The 22,872-nt window shown below is 38.5% G+C and overlaps 2 protein-coding genes across 25 annotated transcripts in view; one reads left to right on the top strand and one right to left on the bottom strand.

Moving 5' to 3' along the window:
- Positions 1-22,872, bottom strand: part of CACNA1C (calcium voltage-gated channel subunit alpha1 C) — a 732,665-nt gene that overhangs the window by 695,141 nt on the left and 14,652 nt on the right. The gene's annotated exons all lie outside the window — the stretch shown is intronic.
- DCP1B (decapping mRNA 1B) overlaps positions 3,779-22,872 on the top strand; it is a 55,023-nt gene continuing 35,929 nt past the window's right edge. Inside the window, exons 1-3 of one of the 2 annotated variants that reach the window (XM_032350009.1) lie at positions 3,779-4,072; positions 10,848-10,888; positions 15,227-15,354. In XM_032350009.1, the coding sequence (XP_032205900.1) occupies positions 3,923-4,072; positions 10,848-10,888; positions 15,227-15,354 (319 nt within the window). In that variant the 5' untranslated portion in view covers positions 3,779-3,922. The remainder of the gene's footprint in view (positions 4,073-10,847; positions 10,889-15,226; positions 15,355-22,872) is intronic. The other variant, XM_032350008.1, reaches the window with a different exon arrangement.

The following is a 22,872-nucleotide window of genomic DNA, read 5'->3' as shown; positions in this document are numbered from 1 at the left end:
GGCCGGGTTGGCAGAGGCTTAATCCAGACTGTGGTTAGGTCCAGATTGGAGAAATTCAAGCTTGAGCAAAATCTCAACCAACAGGCCCCTTTCTTCCCCACGCCTGCCCCTTCTCATTCTGTTTCAGGGCTCTCTGATGGCTGTTTCATACTTAACTACTTTGCAGTCTCATGGAACACAAGACTTCTATCTCCTATATTATTTCTTACTCTGTTTGTGAAGTTTCTGATAAGTATGTTTTAGCTCACATTCTCCATTTTATTAAAATCCTGGTAATGAACTGCCTGGGGAATTAGGGAACTCCTTGTCACGGAGAATTTTGTTGAAATGAACTGAGTATTGGTGAGGTAATTGGACACGAAGGATCCTTCTAGACTTCTGTTAGAAATAATAGCAACAGGAGTGCCTCGGTGGTTCAGTTGGTTGAGCATCTTATCTTGGTTTCAGCTCAGGTCATCATCTCTGGGTCCTAGGGTAAGGGCTCTGCACTCAGATAGGAGTCTGCTTGTCTCCCTCTCTCTCTGCCCCTCCCCCTGCTCAAGCGTGTGTGCTCTTTCTCTAAAAAAAATAAACAAATCTTTTAAAAAAAAATTAACAGTGTTGAACATAATGCTAATAATGATGTAGTAGTAGTAGTAGTAATAATAATAGCTTTTTTTGTTTGCAGAACATTTGATAGATTGAAAATCTTTTTCGAATATGCTTTCTAACTTGATCCCATTTATCCCACAAAATTGGTAGGACAGATATCAGTTAGGATCCCCAAGTTAAAGGTGAGGTCACTTGTTGAAATTCATATAGATAAAAAGAGGTTAGAGTAGTTCCCCTTTCCAAGGGGTGTCTCTCCCATTGTATATTGTTTCCTAACAAAGAAATGAACCATGACCTGAAAACAACTGATAACAAGTTTCAAACCATTTCCCACCACTAGGAGAAAGAGGGCTTTCCTTAATTCTTCATTTCTATCATATTTTAGTACAAAATTCCTACCAAAAAGGACGATTCATACAGGCAGCACAAGCAAACGATCAGAGGTTGTTTAAATCATTTTACAATCACACACTCTTAGGGGGCATCCTGAAAGCTGCTCTTTCCTCTCTATTCCAACACATTCTACTCTAGGAATAGAGTAGGAAATGTAAAACTTAGGGGACATTTACACAACAAAGAAAAGAGTAGTAAAGCAGACTGTATATTTATGTTTCAGATTATTATACCATAAGAAGTCAGTTTATATTTGTATACAAGCACACATAGCTATAAAACCGAACATTTTCAATGTTTTGATGATTATATTCTATTTTCAAATAACTGAAGCATACTAATTTCCCACAATTATCTTGGTGGATTATGTGGTGAATTTTATCTTAGTCATTGCAATGGTATAAAAATCATAGACCTGGACATTATTATTTTTTCATACTACAAATTTGTTTCAAATTCTGGTATACAACTTTAAACACCAAGTGTTAACACATATTTTATCTTGTAATGACAATTATAAAATCATCATGAAAACCCAAAGTCATGAATAGCTATTTGAGGTATTATAATGAGACCTCTAGAAACACAGTGGAAGTGTGCCAGCACTGTGGAAACCAATGGAAGTTAATGTTATGTGTATTAAATAAGAATTAACCAATTATAAATGGTCTTTTGCTAACATAGAGACTGCAACTTAGTATGTTTAGGTAAGTAACAATGACCTGATTTTACACAGGTTATTCAAGAAGAAAGGAGGCAGAAGTCTGTCTTCATCCTAGAAGGATGGAGCTTTAAGAATTTGGGGAAAAAATAATTTTTTAAAAAGAGAACAAAGCTCTGTGGGCCAGGAAATGAACAATACGGCAATGCTGAAGTCATTGCGATGTTATGTATCTTTGTTTTCTGTATGACTTCTAATCTTCAAGGGTTTTCCCTTTTTTTTTTTTTCTTACAATATAGAAAGTTTAAAAAAAAAAACTTCCCATTTTTTCCTATCTTCTTGAGTAAACTCTGAAAGATCAGGACTTACTATTGTATGCTCTTTTATCCCAACTTGGATTTCAGTATTCTATAAGTCATGCACACTTAAAAAGAAAAAAAAGACATTACATGAGTAAATGCAACTAACTCGTGGTGTAGTGCAATAGAATAAGCATTTCTAAATTTCTATTCACAAGGCACTGGACCAACTACTTGGGAGCCAACTGGGTTGTATTTATATTCCCTGAGTTATTGGGAAAGGTAGACTTTGCTCATAGGCCCCAAGGCTTGAAGGTAAATTCCTTTACAAAAGAAATGTTAAACGCTTGCCAAAAGATTTTAACAAAATTGTACAACCAGTTATGCCTGTAATTAGACTGACAATATTCCCATCCCCAATGTTTAAGGACCAAATCCCTTATCACAGACTTTCTAAATGCCCACTGACCTCATCAGAAAAGACTTTAAATACTGAGAAGCCGTCCAACTCCTGGTAGCAGATACATATTTACTAAACTTCTATTTTTCAGTTGAAAGCTCAAAAATTATTACTGGCAACGATAATGGTCCTTGTTTTCCTGGAAGTGACAGAGGCACATGATTTATTTTCGAAAAAATGCCTATCGAGGGGCACCTGGGTGGTTCAGTGGGTTGAGCCGCTGCCTTCGGCTCAGGTCATGATCTCAGGGTCCTGGGATCCGCCTCGGGCCCTCTGCTCAGCAGGGAGCCTGCTTCCCTCTCTCTCTCTCTCTGCCTGCCTCTCTGCCTACTTGTGATCTTTCTCTGTCAAAGAAATAAATAAAATCTTTAAAAAAAAATGCCTATCGAATACCTGTCTGAATAACCATAGTTAGTCCATCTTTCTTTCAAGTAAAAATAGTGTCCCGTGAAAATAAAAATATTAGTTCTGCTTGCAACTCAAGCACAGAAGTGGTTTTCTAGGGACGAGTATGTGGTACTCCTGTGTTCAGCACAGGTGCTTTGCACATACTTCTTATGTTTTGACACAGAATTTAAAAAGTGTGGAGCGCCTGGGTAGCTCAGTTGGTTGAGCCAGGGGCTCTTGGTTTTTTTTAGCTGAGGTCCTGATCTCAAGGTGGGGAGATGAAGGGGATGCTCCTTTCGGGGAATCAGGGCTCAGCCGGGAGTCATGCTTCAGATTCTCACCCTCTGGCCCTCCTCCACTCGCGCACCCGTTCGCTCTCTCGCTCTCAAAAAATAAATCTTTAAAAACTGAAGCAAAAAGCTGAATTCTAATAAAATTAATAATTTTTAGTGCTTTATGAAGAACATCCTCAAGCGACACTGGCTTTTGCCGCGGTGCTCCGCCTTGAATCACTCTAAGGCGCCTGACTTTTTACTCCCCATTGTTTTTTCACCACTGGTGCAAATATCAACACAGTGAAAGAGGCAAAGAAATCTTAGTATTGTCATGAAAATAGTTTTCACATGGCAGACCCCTGAAAGGGTCTCTGGAATTCCCGGGGGAATTCCGTGTTTTGAGAACCACTGGGTGTTTGTACATACAGAAATCACAGTTCCCTTTCTCTTCAGTTACTAGTTTTTGACGTTTATTTATTATTACAGGTTTGATCACTGCACGCCAAAGACACTCCAAGGCGCCGAACACATCCAAGCGATACACCCAAGCCCGCGTGCAGCTCCAAGACTCACGTAAGAAGAAAACAGCGCTTGGGGAAGGGGACGGTGGTTCAGACCTCTAGCCGGGGCTTGCGGTTGCCCCCGGCAACGATCGTCGGGGGCTGGAGCGCGGCCATCGATTAGTAATGTCTTGCGTCCGTCACCGGAGGTGGGGGCGGGGGCATGGCTGGAGAAGGAAGGCCTCCTCGGCCTTGCGGTCGCCGCGTGTTTTCGGTTGCGAGGCGGCTCGCTCGTTCTGCGATCTATTGAGAGTGGCTTCCGACAACCCTGGGTTGATGTCGGGGAGGGAGGGAAGATGGCGGCCGTGGCGGCGGGCGGCCTGGTGGGAAAGGGGCGCGATATCAGCTTGGCGGCCCTGCAGCGCCACGACCCCTATATCAACCGCATCGTGGACGTGGCCAGCCAGGTGGCTCTGTACACTTTCGGCCATCGGGCCAACGAGTGGGTGCGTGCGGACGCGACGGGGCCGTGCAGGCATGGCGAGGGTGGGGACGGGGTCGTCAGACTCGGGGCTCCAGAACCCAGTGAGGGGCAGGAGACGCTGACGTTCTGGAGGTGGATGGAGGTGGATGGTGGTGATCGCGGCCTGAGCGAAGTTGTGGCAACTAGACCCCTAGGCCGGGGGTTTTGGGGGAGAGGGAAGCCGCTCTGAGAAGCCACCTGAAGTTGGGGAAAAGACTTAAATATCTACGACACCCCACGTGGGGATACCAGACGGATCAGGGACGGGACCCGGAGCTGAAGGAAGGAGGGGGACCTAATGCCTTGAGGGCGGAAAACTGCTGTAGTTTGAGAAAGTGAAGCAGGATTCTGTCAAAGTGAAACGTGGCTGTAGGGGAGGCAAGGGTAGGGGACGAAGGAAAAAGCCGAGTTCTGGTTCTGAAACATCAGTCTTAGATGGGACGAAGAGGAGTCAGACCTTGGCAGAGGGGAGAAATTGGACTTGTGAACTCAGGAAATACAACCGAGAAAAGAGCAAACATCGGCAAATAGAGGACAAAATGGGGGCTGGGTCTAACACTTCGAAGGAGGTTGCCTCTCTTGGAGATACCGTTACACCCACAGCCTTTCAAATGAGTTTGAAATTTGAGTCCGTTTGGGAGCCGGATTATTTAGTGCACTTCTCAAAGCAGAAACCCAATAAATAGCAATGGGATGAAATTGTGAAATTCCTCACAATTACAGTGGGGTAGGAGCCTAAGACACTTCAGTCCTTTGCAGCAATTACTGCGTGTGAAATTTTGTAACAACCCACTTGAATAGAGGGAAATGTAATTTTTCTTTTCCTCATAATAATTTTTGTCCCAAATAATAATCCATCCATTACATAACCATCCATCATTTTAAAATAAGTTGGAAAACAGTATAAAAAACTGGGCCAGGATGAATGAATTTCAGGTGATTTTTAAATGTATTCTCTAAGACATCAAAATTCAATCAAAGGAAAACATGCATATTGAACAAATTAATATATTTTTTAACATTTGCATTCATTTACATAGCCCACTTCTCTCTAGTGTGGACCTTGACCACTCTGTAATTTAAAAACTCACCTGAAAATAATTAGGAGAAGTAAAAAGATTTTTTTTTTAAAGATTTTATTTATTTATTTGACAGAGAGAGGTCACAGTAGACAGAGAGGCAGGCAGAGAGAGAGAGAGGGAAGCAGGCTCCCTGCTGAGCAGAGATCCTGATGTGGGACTCGATCCCAGGATCCTGAGATCATGACCTGAGCCGAAGGCAGCGGCTTAACCCACTGAGCCACCCGGGCGCCCCAGTAAAAAGATTTTTAAAAAGAGGCCCTAGAATGGGAGAGATGAAAATAGTTTTACCCTAAGTTCTTTTTTTTTTTTGTTAAGATGTTATTTATTTATTTGACAGACACAACAAGAGAGGGAACACAAGTAGGGAGAGTGGGAGAGGGAGAAGCAGGCTCCCTGCTTAGCAGGGAACCTGGTGCAGGCCTGGATTCCAGGACACTGGGATCATGACCTGAGCCAAAGGCAGACGCTTAAGGACTGAGCCACCCAGGCGACCCATTACCCCCAAGGTCTTAAGTTAGGAATTTTGCTGGGACAGAGCAAGGAATTTAGGTCTGTACTCCTAGTTGTCAAGCAGAAAAGGAAAACGGGGAGACGTCTTTAATATTCACCAGTCTGTAACACTTGGTCAGCACAGAGCTTACTTATTTCCTCCTCATTTTCGGGGGAACTTGTCACCTGGGTCTTTATGTAAGGAACATAGAGCAATGTACTGGGTGATTTCATCAGTGGCAATTTAGAAAAAATACAAAGATACTCTACATATTGCATTGCTATTACACTGCTGTATAAGAAGATGCCAAAGGCATACTGTGTTAATTCTGTCAAGGTAGTTTTGTGGGAGATAAAGTGTCAGATGTACAGTAATGTGAGCCTACCTAACAGTGGGATTAGAGTCTGAGGAATCTTGAGAAATTGTTAACATGTAGGGGACAGCATTCCTCTTGGAAAACAATTGTCTCCTATAGGCTTTTGACAGGATCTTTGTGATAGATACCTGTTCAGATAGTTAGAGGTTTATTAGATAGCCAGTAAAGTCCTTCTAAAGCCTCATCAAAAGGTAGAAGTGTCACAATGCATTATTTACAGGAGTTATGTTTTCCTGCTTCCTGGACTTGTTGCCTTCAGACAGGGCATAATTCATTCAGTAAAAGGTCATTCTTTCAAAGTACTAATCTTCAAGGCTGTGGTAGCCAGAAAAAAGAGACCTAGTTCAGATGCAGAGCAATTGCTGAGGGTGAACAGTTTGTCACCCCTGACTCCATACGCCATCACTCAGGGCCTCTGGATGAGAGCCTTTTGAACATAAACCTACTGAAAGCAGAAAGAACATTCTTGAAATTGGAAGTGAAAGTATATGCAAGAAAGCAGATGGGAGGTAAAGAAGGGGAGTTCTTACTACACTGAAATAGATGAAGAATGACTTCAGGCATTCAGAGCAGGAGGTATTAGGAATGAAGGGTAGACAGAAAATGAGGTGGTTGAAGGAAGGATTAAGAAAGATTATGTCATGCCTGGAATAGGAATTTAACAGAACTACTTCCCATTCATAATCTGGAAAGACTGCTCCCCCCAAGTACCTACATGTCATTTGAAGAATGGATTTTCACCTCTCAGTCCTTAGAGCAGTGGTTCGTAGCTAGTTTTGCTTTCGTCTCCAGGGAACATCTGGCACAGTGACCAGAATTTTTGGTTGTCACACTAAGAAGGAACATACTACTGGCATCCAAAGGATGGAGGTTGGGGATGCTGCTAAATATCCTTTATGCAGGACGAGCCGCCATGACAAAGATTTATCTGGCCCCAAATGTCAGAAGTGCTGAGCTTGAGAAACTGCCTTAGTGTGACTGTTGTCCTGTTTCTAGCTAGTGTTTTTCAGTTTCCTGTGTATCAAAATCACTTGGGGGTTTAAAAAGAGTAACTTGCCAGATGAGTATCTCAGGATGTGAAGTCCAGGCATTGCTCTGTTAAAGACTTCATAGGTGACTTACATGCTATGTGCATGATTGAGAGAGGTTTATGGGGATAAGTGGAGGCCTACTTTTTTATTGTGTTAACATAGATAATTAGTAATACAGATATTGCTTTGGGTGGTTTCAAAAGTGTCAAATGCTGTACCGAGTCCCAATAATTTGCCAACTAACACAATTTTATATTCCATCTTACTATTTTAAATTTTGATCTGCTTAATTTTTTAATACATGTTAGATTTTATAATAGAGTGTAATATTGAATCATTAAATTGTACTTTTAAAATTCTAGCCAAAATTCCCCAGGACTATAAACTAATAATTTAACATAGAAGTCCTCCTTGCCTGGAGGATCTAATAAAAACTTGTTCTAACTATACTCCAAAACCCCAAACCTAAGCTTTGCCCTGAAAGGGGAAAAAAAAAATCTGGTTGCCCTTGGATAACACCGGAGGGGCTAGGAAAATGCATCAGTTTGAGCTGTTTCAACCTTGATAGATCATAATTTACATTCCCAGAGCCCTTTTTATCTGGGTATAATAGAGCACTTAAAATATGTTTTTTAATCAAAAGATCTGAGTGGGGGCACCTGGGCGGCTCAGTGGGTTAAAGCCTCTGCCTTCGGCTCAGGTCATGATCTCAGGGTCCTGGGATCGAGCCCCACATCGGGCTCTCTGCTCAGTGGGGAGCCTGCTTCCTCCTCTCTCTCTGCCTGCCTCTCTGCCTACTTGTGATCTGTCAAATAAATAAATAAAATCTTAAAAAAAAAAAAAAGATCTGAGTGGTACAGGCTAGTTATCTCTCTTCAGTGAAGAAACAGAGACATGGAATAATAAACTGGTTAGCCCCATGTGACCTGGCAAGAATCCCATTCCAGGTATTCATAATCAAGATTTAAGAAATCCCCTGTACACGTTAGTGCTGCCGACAGTGCTCCTGGTGGGCAAAGTACACAGTGGATTTTGTTTGTACAGACTTTCCCAGTTATGTGTCTGGATCCCAAAGAAAACTCTGGAAAGCTGTTGCTTGATGTTTATTTACAGGGAGGCTAGGCCTGTGGTATTGGGCTGTGGGAGTCTGCCCTGCGCCAGTCGGGGAATTTCAAACTTTTTAAGAACCTGTTGCAGTTGAAGGAGGCCACAAATTCTTTAACACTTTCAATGAAGAGGTGGGGTCCATTACCTTGAGGGCACTATGCTAAGTGAAATAAGTCAGAGAAAGGTACTGATATTGTTTGAGTTCACTAATATGTGGAATCAAAATAAATTGCATGTTGCAAGTTGGGAGGACAATTTTAGGACATGCCTTTTACATTTCTGATTCTGGGTTTTCAAAACTGAAATTGGGCATGAAGTCTTCTTTTCTTTTCTTTTTAAAGAAAAGGTAGTTTCCATTGCTACTTCAGGAGGAAGGGAAGCAACTCAAAAGCTATTAGCTTTATGTGTTTGGATCGCTAAGATGAAAAAGTCTGAGGTCAAATACTGGAAGAACAGAAGTGTTTGGCCTTGCAGCAAGTGGTCCTCGTGATGCATGTTCCTTAACCTGTATCTCTGTTTCAGCTTCTTATTAAAGTAGCAAATAATACAGGATATTTAACTTTTACACATTTATTCTTGAAGGTTCTGTGGACTGTAAATACTTGCCAACTGTAGTGGTTGAACTTCAGGAATGGCTACAAATTTTAGACTGTTTGGGTACTATTTATTGTTCTATAGAGGCCATTTTCTCAGTGATTAATATTGTGGCAGTTTAGGTAATTCTTACCACTTAAAGTGCACCCAGCATATAGATTTCTCAACAGTTAAGAGTTAACCATGTTTGTGTACACGAGGAAAGGTAAGTCAAAATGTTTCTGTATCTTTTTGTTGTATTTTTTTTTTCATTTCGACTCTGTTTTTCAAAGCATAGTGGGAAAGGGCCACACTTGAGAAGTAAGGATATTTTTCACAGGACGCTGAAGTGATTTATGCAAACTTTATAATAAATCCATTTTAAGGATGAACTGTAATCTTACCAATGTGTATGTATTAGAGAAAAGATTGACTAAAATTGTTTTAACTGTTATAAATTCTTTATTTCTAATTACATATTCTACTATGAGGAGTAAAATTCTTGTTGCTAAGTAATTTAATATCCATTAGCCCTTAAACAACAATGTTTGGTGGGGCTCCTGTGTGGCTCAGTGGGTTAAGCCTCTGCCTTCAGCCTAGGTCATGATCTCAGGGTCCTGGGATCGAGTCCCGCTTCAGGCTCTCTGCTCAGCAGGGAGCCTGCTTCCCCCTCTTTCTCTGCCTGCCTCTCTGCCTACCTGTGCTCTCTGTCTGTCAAATAAATAAATAAATAAAATCTTAAAAAAATTGATTAAAAAAAAGCAGTGTTTGATGATGTTTGACATAATTTGGGACATAATGGATTTTGATTTCAGGACTCCTAGTACAGTTCTTTGGGCAGAGAATGTTACTTAACTGAGGCAGCCGTTTTCACATCAGAATCACCTGACAGCTTAATGAACATGAGGCTGCTGCACATCACCCCTGTAGTCTGAGTCTGTAGGTCTGGGGCATAGCCCAATAATTTGCATTTCCATCAAGTTCCCAAGTGATGCTGATACTGCCAATGTGGGGTCTATACCTTAAGACCCACTGGAGTAAGGTGACCAAGAGAATTGCCGAAATTACTTGAACATGTGAGGGGGTCATGCTTCCAATGTTTTATGTGCCTTTAAAAAGTTATCATTTAATATTATATATACCCTTGTTCTTAAAGAGTGTATTTCCCCCCAAAACTACAGAGTACTTAAATTTTGAATAATTTTCATAATAGAGATTAATAATTAAATATTAGGTTACATAGAATGGGGAAACTAAACCGTATAAGTAGCAAATGTACCTTTTAAATTCTGCATTATAATAATCTAATGACTAGCTAAAACGAAACTTTTTTTTGAAGTATACATTGTACTAAGGAACGTTTTCACCAGGGCCTGGGCTCCTGTCTTCGGAGAGATGGAAGAGAGCGTTTCCAAATGAACTGAAATGATAGTTCATCACTTTCACTTTACCACTTAACCAGTTTCTCTCAGGCAGATTTCTTGAGTCCTAGCTTAGCAATGTTTCTAACTTGATTTCAAAGATCCGATAGAGACTCTAAATATTCCACACCACGTTGGTGATTAATTTGTCTGAAAACTACCGCATCGTTGCTCTCTTCTGGGCTGTAGTCAAAGTCGGCTTATTGACAGAAGATCTGCTCTCCTTGGTGACAGGATATGGCAATAGAAGATGAACCGAGAAAATAAAGAGGGGGATAATGAAATGCAGACACTAGTGACTTCTGCAGCCACATATCCAGGTCACAGGGTAGAGGACAAGGCAGCACACTTATCTCCTCTTTCAAAGGAAATCCGTGGAGCGTATTTATTTTTGTATTGCTTTAGCCAGAGGTGTATTGCTGTCCCTGTCTTTGGTAAAGAGAGAGAATGATGGTTTATTTCGTGAGTGACAAAAGTAGAAGGACTGCTTCCTGCTGCCTAATGAGCAGAGCCACAACCTGGCTGAAAACCTGCCTTTCTCCTTTCCCTAAGAATAAACCCTCCTGTTAAGTGGATTTGGCCTTACTTAAAACTGACTATTCTCTAACTTCTGTGAAAGTGCCTATTAATGAAGAGAATATACACATTTTGCTGTTTTGTTTTGTTTTGTTTTTTTAGGAAAAGACTGATGTGGAAGGAACCTTATTTGTTTACACAAGGTAAGAATATTTTACTTTTATGAAGAAACTGACAGTCTTTCAAAGAATATTTTAATTTGGTTGTGTTGCTCTTCAAATGTAGTTTTATTCCACAGAGAAGTGAAAAAACCTGAATCTTGGTTTGAAGTTATTAGTGATACAAGGAAGGGAATACTGAGTAATGTCACCTGGTATAGTGTGAGAAATACTAATTTCAGAATGTAATTTAAACTCCAGTATTGAAGAACTTTGTTCTTTTTAAAACAGTATTAAATATTTATCCTTTAATTCAAATGAGTAGTACAGAGTCCTTGAATATAATGCATTGGCAAGAAGCTAGAAGTACACTATTAAGAATATTAGATATTTTAATTACTATTTGGAAAAAGGTTTTATTGGTCACTCCCCCCACCCCCGTCATTGATTCTTTAAAGAAGTGTGCTCCAAAATTAAAGATGTCTTTTAGTCCTCTGTTATATAGTTAATAGAGTATATTTCAGGATAAATTTGATAAATTCACGTTTTTGTCATTTGTATGAGAAATTGTTAATATCACATAGTATGCATATTGTCTTAATAGTTCAATGTTTTATTCGTATAAACATTCACGTAAACTGTCCATTATTTTCAGTTGGAGGACGAAGATAAAATACAAAGGGCTAGTACAAACTCTTCTAGAGCTAACAGCTTCATTGGGAAGACAGAAAATGCATGTGTGTGCATGTACACACACACATTTTTTTTTTTTACCCTTTCATGTTTAAAGGTAAACCATCCCCCCCAACAATAAATAAAAGTAACCAAAAAATAAAGATAAGTCCCAATGGATAGCCTATTCTTAGCTCCAGTTGATAGGTTATAAGGAATGAATGGGCTTCTGTGATTATGGAAGACTTTATCGAATTGGTGCATCTCAAGTAGGCCTCAGGAATAAGGTAGCTCTTGCACAGAAGAGAGGGAAGGGCTGTCTCAGCAGGAAGGATGGAGAAAGCTGAGGCATACGACCTAGTGTGGTGAAGGGACAGTAAAGAAAACGACTTTTGGCTGCAGAGAATTTATCCTGGTTTATATCAGTTAGAAGACAGTAAAGGTAAAGAGATTTTGCTGGCTTGGAATGTCAGACCAGGGATTTTGCAATTTATTTTCTTAGCAGTAGGGAGTCACTGAAGGTTTATGAACAGGGAAATAACAGAGTTATGGCAAAGTATGTGAGGAGAGTCAGTGTATTAGCATTATGAGGACGCACTGGTTCTAGAAGTTGGACTTAGAACAATGAGAAAATTATTGCAGTGGAGTAGATATGAGATGATGAGAGTATGAACTAGAATGGTAGAAGCTGAGACTGAACAAATTTCTTGAAAGATTGCACATATTGAAGGAATGATGAAATTAAAAAAAAACAAAAAAACAACTACGATTTTGAAATAGAAGACAAAGAATGAAAGAACCATAAGCAGAATAGAAAGGAGGTGGAGAATCTGGTTTGAAGATAATTTTATTTTGAAATAATGATTTTGGTGTAGTATCAGGGCATTTGAATGAGCTGCCAGGTTCCACAGGCCAGGTTAGGGATGGGGATACAGAGCTTCGAGTCACCTGCCTTAAACTGGTCATTGAAGCCATGAGAGTACAAGTGTTCTCTGAAGGAGAAGAAAGTGATGAGGGCTAGTGGTTGAGTTTTCACGACCAGAGATACAGAGAAAAGTCAGCCATATAGACACAAGCAAAATGAGAATGTTGCAGAGAGGCGGGTTGCAGGCCCAGTGCAAGGATGGCAGAAGAGTGTGTCAGTGGAGGCGGAAGCCACTGTGGGAGTGGAAAGAAAGGAACAGATGGGCAAGACCATTGGGGTAGGTAGAGGAGGTTGGTTTATTAGAAAAGTGGTGGGAATGCCTAAGAGCCATTGGCTGCTTTGGTTTACATTATGTTCTAAAACATTCTGAAACACCAGAGCATACCACTGAGTATAGACTACTCTTGAGAATTTTCAAATGTGAAAAGAAAACCAAACAGATAAACTCCGACTTATACCAAGCACACACACACACACACGCACACACACAGTGCATTTCTCATTCATTTCATACAAGTATTACTCTTTGAGAAGTGAAGAAAAGGTGTATTAATATATGCTAATGATTGGTTTTAGGGATTTTTAGTAGGTGCGCTCTCTCTCTCTCTCTCTCTTTTTGACTGCAAAAGATTAACAAATTATACAAGTATTTTCTCTTTTGTACCCACACCAATTGAAGGTTTGCATTTTCAAGTACTTCTTAATATACTCTGAGTTCCAAATGGAACTGTCAGTTCAACCATAGGTAGAGAAACAACTCTTTCCTTGTTCCTTAAACTCTTCCCCAAATCTAACTCCTCTAGAATAGGAGCTTTCCCCATCTCCCCTCTTGCCCGGGGGTGGGCCATCAGATAGATGCCAGATTCTAACATGTTGAGGTCTTTCCTCAGTAGAGAATGACAGAAAGCTCATAAAAGTCAGAGGGGTGGGACGCTGGGTGGCTCAGCTGCCTTCGGCTCAGGTCATGATCCCAGCGTCCTGGGATCGAGTCCCACATCGGGCTCCTTGCTCAGTGGGGAGCCTGCTTCTTCCTCTGCCTCTGCCTGCCATTCTGTCTGCCTGTGCTCGCTCTCTCCCCCCCGCCCTGATAAATAAATAAAATCTTAAAAAAAAAAAAGTCAGAGGGGAGTTTTTAGTACAGGTAATGGGGCTGCTGGTGATAATATTTTGACTTCTGTTATGGATATTGCTTTGGAGGAACTGGCACATTCATCCCCGAGCCTATTTTATAAATTATGAGATGGTATAGTAACCATACCATTAGAGAGGTGAGGTCCTGTTGTGATAATGAAATAACTGAAGAATCAAATTCTGATTCTGTATAGAAGTGCCTAATCCCATTTAAAAATTTTTTTCTTTATTTCCTGCCATGGCTTGCTTTCTGTAATAGAGAGTTCATAGAGACACCCACTGGTGATTTTTGAACTTGACATTTCCAGAGGACCCTCTGTGTGAGAGATCTTGGGAACTCTTTCCTTCTTCCTTGGAATTTAAGTTGAAATGATTATTGTGACTCTAATATTGATCATATTGCCCACCACTGCTTTACCTTTTTGTAAAATAAGTTAGTCAAGGATTGGCTTCCATCAAGTTTAACTTTGGAGGTCTCAAAATTCTGTAGTAGTACTGTAGCTGTATTTTACTTCGTTAGTAGCATCAAATGGCTAATTTGAAATAAAATTGAAACATAAACACCTTTTCTTCCTATCGCTCAGAACATTTCTGTGGGTTGGTTACCCTGCTGCCCTAGTTTAAAGTAAATAAATGAATTCTGCTTGCTTCAGTTTCAGCGTAGAAGCATTTGGTGTTTCATTTGTCACCAGAAGTTGCACAGTTGGATTACTATATGGCTGTCACCCAAGAGTAGACAAATGCACATGTAGTTGTTAGAGTTACACTCTGTGTAATTTGGGTTCTGCCTGACAGAGAGTAGGCACTGAAGGTTTTATTCACTGAAACGAAAAATAAAAAGTCACTAAATGACACACTGTTATGGAGGAAAAACTTTTATAGTAGTTTATCTATGAAGTTGTTTCCTTTACGAGGAAGACAAAATAGCTGATTCTTGAATTAAATTCTATGATCTTTTAATTGTACTGTATCTCATCATGGGTTCATTGACCCAGAGGGGCATCATTTTTTTAAGAGATTTTACAGCTTCAATTTCAAACCAACACTAACATTTTTTTTTTTAATTTTTTATTTATTTGACAGACAGAGATCACAAGTAGGCAGAGAGGCAGGCAGAGAGGGGGAAGCAGGCTCCCCACTGAGCAGAGAGCCCGACGCGGGGCTCGATCCCAGGACCCTGGGATCATGACCTGAGCCGAAAGCAGTGGCTTTACCCACTGAGCCACCCAGGCGCCCCAACACTAACATTTTCTATGAAAAATTTTTTCGTATGATTGTGATGTGCACTCAAGATTCTTTAGAAGTATCTGTCAGTAATTTTTTTAAGTGGTTAATATTTCTGCACGTATTTACAACCTAGAGAGGGAAGCAAGATACCTATATACACATAGCTAAATAAGTAGGACTTGCTTTTGCTAAAGGGACAGCAAGGGCAGTCACACTGGATATATTACATATGAAGTAGTACATGAATTAGTACATTAGTACTGTTAGCGAATAGTAAAGAATCATTGGTTTTTATGTGTACAGTCTGCACAAAGCTGTATATACATACAAAAAGATTGAGAGGCATATTCAAATATTAGTTCTACTGAAGTGTACTTCTGTGGAATAATTTGTCTTTTGATATCATCCCTACCCCTTGCGATTTTTAGGTCTGCTTCTCCAAAGCATGGGTTCACCATTATGAATAGGTTGAGCATGGAAAACAGGACAGAACCCATTACTAAAGACCTGGATTTCCAGCTCCAGGATCCTTTCCTTCTCTACAGAAATGCCAGATGTGAGTCTTTCTTAATGCATTGGGTGGTTTTATTTCTGCGTTTGGCCAAGTGTTTAAAATTGTACAGTAGATGTCTTTGTGTTTGTGTCAGCATCAGTTAACTTAGGAAATACGCAAGTCCAGTTAAGGGAATTGCTCCTACCTCACGAAAGTTTCAGTGAAAACAATGTGACTAGGATGATGTTTAAGTATTTGAACCCTGTCTTCTGCAGCTAGACTTGTTTGTAGTATGAACCCATCAGAGATTTTAAACCTGAGTATGACTGAATGAGACAAATTCTTGGTCAGGATACTGCAGAGAGACAGACACATAGGCGGTGCTACAGGCACAGAATTGATGATTTAGCTAGTGGCACTATTTCCTTATGTATCACCTCTGACCTAGCATCATGATAGGTTATTGGAAAAAGAGGGCAATATTCTAGATTGCCATCTTTTGAACACCTAGTAAATGAAAAACCAGAGTCCAAAGAGTTTTGGTCATTACGAATTTTGTAAACTTTGTAATGTTGAAGTTATATTAGGTAACTAAATGGTCCTTGTCTGATTTGATACAAGGTGTAGCAATCGCCTGTTCAGTAGTCTCTCTCCATTTTATTCTTGTGATTGTATGACCACTTGTGTTGGACTGTTGGGCAACCCAGAGAAAATTTGATGAAAAATACATGAACTGCAGGAGCATCTCCATACACAGAAAAAACGAGAGCATACTTAAAAATAAATCATATGTGCCTGCCCGTGATCTGTGCTTTGTGCATAACTTTCAGAAAGACCTGGCAGTTAAGAAGTGTTTTCCATACATTTTCCACCCTGCTTGTGAGATCAAGATACAAGAATTTGGCAACTATATACTATTCAGTATAATTTTAATAATCAGTGTAATCCAAATAATATTTAATGCTTTAATACCAGTGAATTGTTTTGTTTTGAAATAAAGTAGCATTTTAACTTATGATTATATTCATATATAATCAGGTTGTCATAAGTGGTCATCTGTTATTTAGAGAATTACAGTTAAGTTTTTATGAGAAAAAAGCCATTAAAACTGTAACATGACTTAACCAATGGTAAGTCCTGTGAAGTGAAAAATTTAGTAATATAGGGAAATATTTTGTTTTTGTACTCCATTTCTTTGCTAGGAGTGAAGTTAAATCAGTTGTAGTTTATAGTTATTTGAATTATTTGTATGTTTGTAGATATGTCAGGTTTATTTATTTTTTTAGATTATTAGAATGTGTCAAATAATCACAAAAATAAATATAAAATAAATGAATATCAATGACTTATAATAATCATTTTTGGTTCTCATTTTGGATAAATACATGGTCTAGTCAATATAGATAATATTTTATTTTAAATTCTTATCACCATATTACAGATTATATATCATATCACATACTATATCAAAAATATAAAAATACAAACTTTCTTTAATGTGGTTGATTTTTAAAAATACCTTTCCTAAGTCCCACACGGTTTATCTGGTAGGAAATAGAGTTTAGGTGTAATAAACATATAAAGCCTCACCTCTGCCCCAGGCCTCTGCTCTCTAATAAGGTAGCCCCCAGCTGCGAGTGGCCACGGAGCACTGGACATGTGGCCAATCTGAATTGAGCTATGCTGTGAGTGTACAATACGCACTGATTTGCAAAGACTTAGTACCAAAAAAGAATGTTAAAAAAAATCTCATTAATAATTTTATATTGATTTATCTGTTGAAATGATAATATTTTGAATCTATTGAATTAAATAAAATATATTATTAAAATTAATTTCACCTGCTTCTTTTAATTTTTTTTATTTAAAATTCCATGTGTGGCTCACATTTGTGGTTCACCTTATATTTCTGTTGAACAGCACTGTTCTAGGCATTTTCATTTATTGTACCATATTTCATAATCACAACTTTGTAGGGCAGACATTTTCACTGTCATTTTGCATATGACAAAAGTAAGGCTCAATGAGATGACAGACCTGACAGAAACCTGTAAATTCTGTGCTTTTTTTCCCCACTTTTTCCTACATCATCTGTATTGTTCTCTGCACTATTAAACATGAATGCAAATTGAAAGCAGCCTTCTGGATGCATAACAAAATATTTCTAATGAATTTCCATAAGAAAGGAATGAAATCAGTTGAAGAGCAAAGAATGGAAGGGAATGGATCTATTTGCCTTTCTGGGTTTATTTGCTTTTTATTTTCTCCTTAATATCTGGTACTAATTGCCTTTGCAGCCATAGTCTTTAGTTTTAGTTACTTGTAAAAGCCTTTTCATTCTCTGCCATCAAAGGTTCACAGGAGTGTTTACCCCAGGTTGCTTTCAAAGTCTCAGGTACCTCTCAAATGTTTCTAGAGAATTCAATTACTTTATGTTATAATCCTATATTCTTTAATAACATATAGATCATCCTTTGAACAATGAAGTCAACTTCACTCAAGAATGGTTTTTAAGGGGTACTTGTGTGACTCAGTAGTTAAGCATCTGCCTTTGGCTCAGGTCATGATCCCAGGGTCCTAGGATCTAGCGCCGCATCTCTGCAGGAAGCGTGCTTCTCCCTCTCCCTCCACCCTTGCTTGTGTTCCCTCTCTTGCTGTCTCTTTCTCTGTGTCAAATAAATAAATAAAATCCAAAAAAAAAAAAAAGGTTTTTAACACTCTGTACCCCTATATAATCAAGAACTTCTCTATCTAGTGTTGACATTTCACCTTGGCCTAGGTATGTCATAGGCCATATGTTAACAGGTAGAGTTGTTTAAGATTTGTGGGGAATTTTCTCATGGACTGTTTTAGATTCACTAAGTTAAAAAAAAAATTTATATCTCGGGAGACAATTATCCCTGTCTTGGATTAGATGAACTTAGAAGATCAAAATCAAGGAGTAAAAATCTTAAAATTTCTTCATTTAATTAAAAAAAGGATGTTTAATAAATAAATAACTTTGAATTTGACCAAACACAAAATACATGGTTTTATTACATTAAAAGATTTATGGTTTTTAAGCTTGGTTGTAATTGGGTTTGACTTATATAAACTTATATGTAAGGTAGATGTTAATTAAGGACAGAAATTCATTTATTCAACAAATATTTATTAAGCATTTACTGTCCACCAGCCACTACATCAAGGCTTTATATGGGTTATTTAACTCTTGTAACTTTTTCTTGAAATGCTGTTATTCTTGTTTTATAAAGGAGGAAACTGAGATTAAAGAGATTTAAGTCATTTATTAGGGTCCATGACAATTTTGAGATGAAAATAGCATTTGAACTGGGAAAGCCTAACTTTATTTTTTATTTTATTTTCTTTAAGATTTTATTTATTTGAGAGAGAGAGAGAGACAGAGAACTTGCTTGACGGGGGGAGGTTCAAGGACAGAGGAAGAAGGTGATTCCCCACTGAGCAGCGCCCTCCCTCTCCCATGCTGGGCTCCATCCCAGGACCCTGAGATCATGACCTGAGCTGAAGGCAGATGCTTAATTGACTGAGCCACCCAGGTACCCCGAGAAAGTCTTACTTCAAAAGCCCAGGCCCAACTAGTGAAAGTACTAATACATATGAATGACACATTTGAGCAAGATTTAATTTTTAAGAAATACTTAATCTTTTTATTGCACACTCCAAAGTTTAAAAAACAAGTTTGTTTTTCTTTAAGTTGAGAATCTCTTATATTTTAGTTATTAGAGAGGAGAATATCAAATAAAAACTAATATAATGAAAAGCTGAATTTGACCATTTCTTTTCTGTTATAGCCCTTTAGCAACCATTTCCTGTATTTTCCATTTCATAGCTAAATAAGCTTGTATTTTCCCAAATATATCATAAGATTTAAGATAGTACGGACAGCAGAGGCAGGTAGATTTCAGAGTTAGACCAACATGTTGAATATACCATTGTCTGTGGCTACAGGAGTCAGATGAAATTCTTTTAAGCTGCTTGATTTCATTGCAGACATAAACCTGGAGTTTGGAGGAAGTGATAAAAGGCAAAATCAAGGTATTTAAGATCAAACTTGTTTTAGAAACTCTGCCTCAGTTTTAAAGTAAATTTACCATATTGGGTAGTTTTGTATTCAGAAAGAAATAGAATTTAAATCCTTTATTGACATTTGTAGGCTCTAGGAAAAACTGTTATAAACAATGGAATATGGTATTTTAAATGAAAATGATAATTACAGTCAGTCCTCTTTCAAATAGGCAATGAATGTCCTAGAAGTTCCCTTTTAAAGTAATTGCTGGACTTTGGTAAAACATGGCATATTGAATACAATCCTGTGGTTCTCCTAAAACTGTTGAAATGACAATAAAGGAATAAAAAGAGACTAAACCTACAAGGGTGGAGGATGCATTTCATGAAAAAGATGGAAGAAACAAGAAAGAGGAAGGCATGCTGTGATAGCTTTATTATTCATAATGTATTAATCTTCCCTGCAGAAGATTATATATCTCTGTTCTGTTTTGTCAGACTTGACTACATGATTTGCCCCCCAGCCCCCGCCACTGATGCACCCTCCAGGAGGGTTGAACTCAAGTATGGCTATGTGAATTGCTTTGGCCAGTAAAATGTGGGTAGAAGTAGTTTGTATCATTCTGATTAGATACTTGAAGAACTAGTTCATGATTCACCATGTCTCTTTTCCTTCTGCTATGATGACCAGTAATGTTCTAGGCAGAGGCTGCTCTGTCAGCCTGGGTCCTAGAATGAAGATAACATGACAAAGAGGTAAAGTGAGCCATGATGGACATGTAATGTGTACAAAAAATAAATCTTTATCACTGAAAGTCATTTAGATTTTGGGGGTCATCTGTTACTGAAGCATAATTGGGCCTGTTATGATGGATACATAAGCCATCCAGGAAACGGGATCCAAACAGTGATTAGAGGTAAAAGAATTCTAAGAACAATGATCAAGAGGAATCCCATAATGACCCCTGTGCAACAGAAGATCAGTCAGTCTAAATTAAAATATAAGGATAAAGGGCTCCAGGAAGGGTGTCCAAGAAAAACTTTACAACTAATACTTTGAGTCTGTTGGGACATTTATAGTTTCTTGTTAAGAAAGTTTGGTGATGCTATAGAAACATTAGAAACATTGGGGAGAGGGAGAGAAAAATACAACAAAAGGAGTCAATTCTTAATTCCTAGGAATACAAAATATTGTAGAAGAAAGAAAAAATTATACTATATGGCTCTGCAGATTAAAATAATCATATAAGTAGTATATGACTTTAAATTATGTACATGTATTATTTTGATAGTTATCAAATTTTAAAAATTGGATAGCAGAATAACATTCATAAAAACAACATTTTAATTGGTGGTTAGGTTTCTGAGTCAACTAACAAGTGCTTTTTTAGCCTATTGTGCACATACTGAAGAGTTGCCCAGTAACATTATAATGATGCTCATATGAAATATAGCACTAGCATGTATAGCATTATTTCTGTAAAAAAATTAACTCAAGAGTAAAACTTATGTATATCCCCAAAAGTATAACTTCCTTAGCTGCAGGGCTGAAGTCCTGTAGTGCTCATTTGTAGTAACAGGTTATTTGTAAGGCTAAATATTATTCATATGAATTATATTTTAGCATGTTTGGTAATAGTAAAGTTAACTGAAGCTTTCTGAGACAATTGTAGTGGTTCTACTGCTTTCTCCTCCTTTCCCTTCCCACATTCATTCCAGTTCAGGCTTTTCATTACCTGTTACTTGGAGGTATTTCATAACACCTTATAACAAAAAGGGATTAAGCTTCCAGCACCAGCCAAAATATAAGTTCACTATCAGACATCTCTCTCATTGTTTAGAACTAAGAGTTCTAAATACAAAAAGCAACTAAGTGAAGATTCTGAAAGTAAACAACAGGCCTGTTGGGAAGGGAAATCAAAATCTGAAGAACATTCAGTATAGTGGTAAATTTCTGCATTTTATTCTTTTCTTATCTCAAGACTCAAGAGTGGGCCAAGGTGCAGAAGACAAGAACAACAAAAACTAAGAGAAACCCCTCTTTTTAGTTTGGGAATTGGAGAAATGGACTACTGTAAGCTACAAAGTATGAAAAAAGTCTCCTTCTTTCCTCCTTTTTTCTCTCCTAGCCCTACCCTGAAGCCAGTTGCAGTGCAAAGCTGAACTGCCACTGTGCCAATGATGGTTGTGACATAGTCACCTAAAGATCCCAAGAAACATCCTGCTTCTGCCACAGTAACTGGAAACCACTGCCCCTGTGGTCTAAAGATTTGTAGGGGCAGTGGGATGGGGGGGTCCCATTATATATTTTTATCTTTCTTTTGCTTCACCCTGTGAGCATCCCAAACTATGCAGACTGCCTGACTCTGATAAGCCAAAACTCAGAAACATCTTAACTTTATAGCCAGAGGTCTGGGGAAAGGGGCTCCTAAGAGCTGGAGAGTTGGGCAGATTCTAGAGGAGAAAGCTGAATAAGATCTCCTAATTCTGATTATGAACTGACACAAGTCCTGATCTCACCAGTGAGGTTCACATACATGTAACAAAGACAGACATAGCAAAGTCTTTGAGAACTCACCTAAAATATAAACCACCATCATAAGTGGCATATATATATATGGCAGACACAGCTTTGAAATGGAACTGACATGGGAACCATTTCCCATAAAAGGCAAGAGAGAACTTCCTATCTAAACCTAAATGAATTGGACACCTTCTCAGACAAAACAAACAACTTTTGGAGAGTTTTAAGAGTACCTGGAATCTCAAAATGTTGGGACATTTGGTACAGTCCAAAATTGCTAATCTTGCAAAGAACCAGGAAAATCTGATCAACTCTCAAGGAAAACCCAGCCAGTATTCACTACCCTGAGATGATTTAGGTGTTGGAACTATAAAACAGTGGCTTCAAGACAGTTATTATAACTATGCTCCATAAGGTAAAACTGAATACTCTTAAAATGAATGTAAAGAGAAATTCTCAGTAGAGAAGTAGGTATGAAAAGAACCAAATGGATAATTTGGAACTGAATAATACAGTATTCACTGGACCCTTAATAGCAGAATAGAGATGACAAAGGAATGAAAAGTCAGCAAATTCAAAGACAGATCAGTAGAAATTATCCAACCTGTAGAATATAGAGGAAACCGATCAAAACAAAACAGAACAAACAAAAACAGGGCCTCAGAAACCTGTAGGACAATATCAAAAGGTCTGAGTTTGTGTCACTGGAGTACAACAAAAGGAGAAAAAGTCTTGTTTAGAAAATTTTTGAAGAAATAATAACTGAAAACTTTCCAAACTTGGTGAGACACAAATATATGGAATCAAGAAACTCCATGAACCCCAAACAGGATAAACACAAAGAAAACCGTGCCTCTTAAACATCATAAACTGCCAAAAATAAATTTTAAAAAAAATCATGAAAGCAATCAGAGGAAATTGATACATATGGAGGAACAATGTTTTGAATGACCACAGATTTCTCTTCAGAAACCATAAAGCCTGGAAGACAGTGGGACAACATTTCAAAGTGCTGAAATAAAAGAACTGCC

The sequence above is a fragment of the Mustela erminea genome, chromosome 6 (assembly GCF_009829155.1).
Source record: "Mustela erminea isolate mMusErm1 chromosome 6, mMusErm1.Pri, whole genome shotgun sequence".
NCBI classification, from domain to species: Eukaryota; Metazoa; Chordata; class Mammalia; order Carnivora; family Mustelidae; genus Mustela; species Mustela erminea.
The sequence above is the reverse complement of the archived record's forward strand: the minus strand, read 5'-3'. Positions and strand labels throughout refer to the sequence as shown.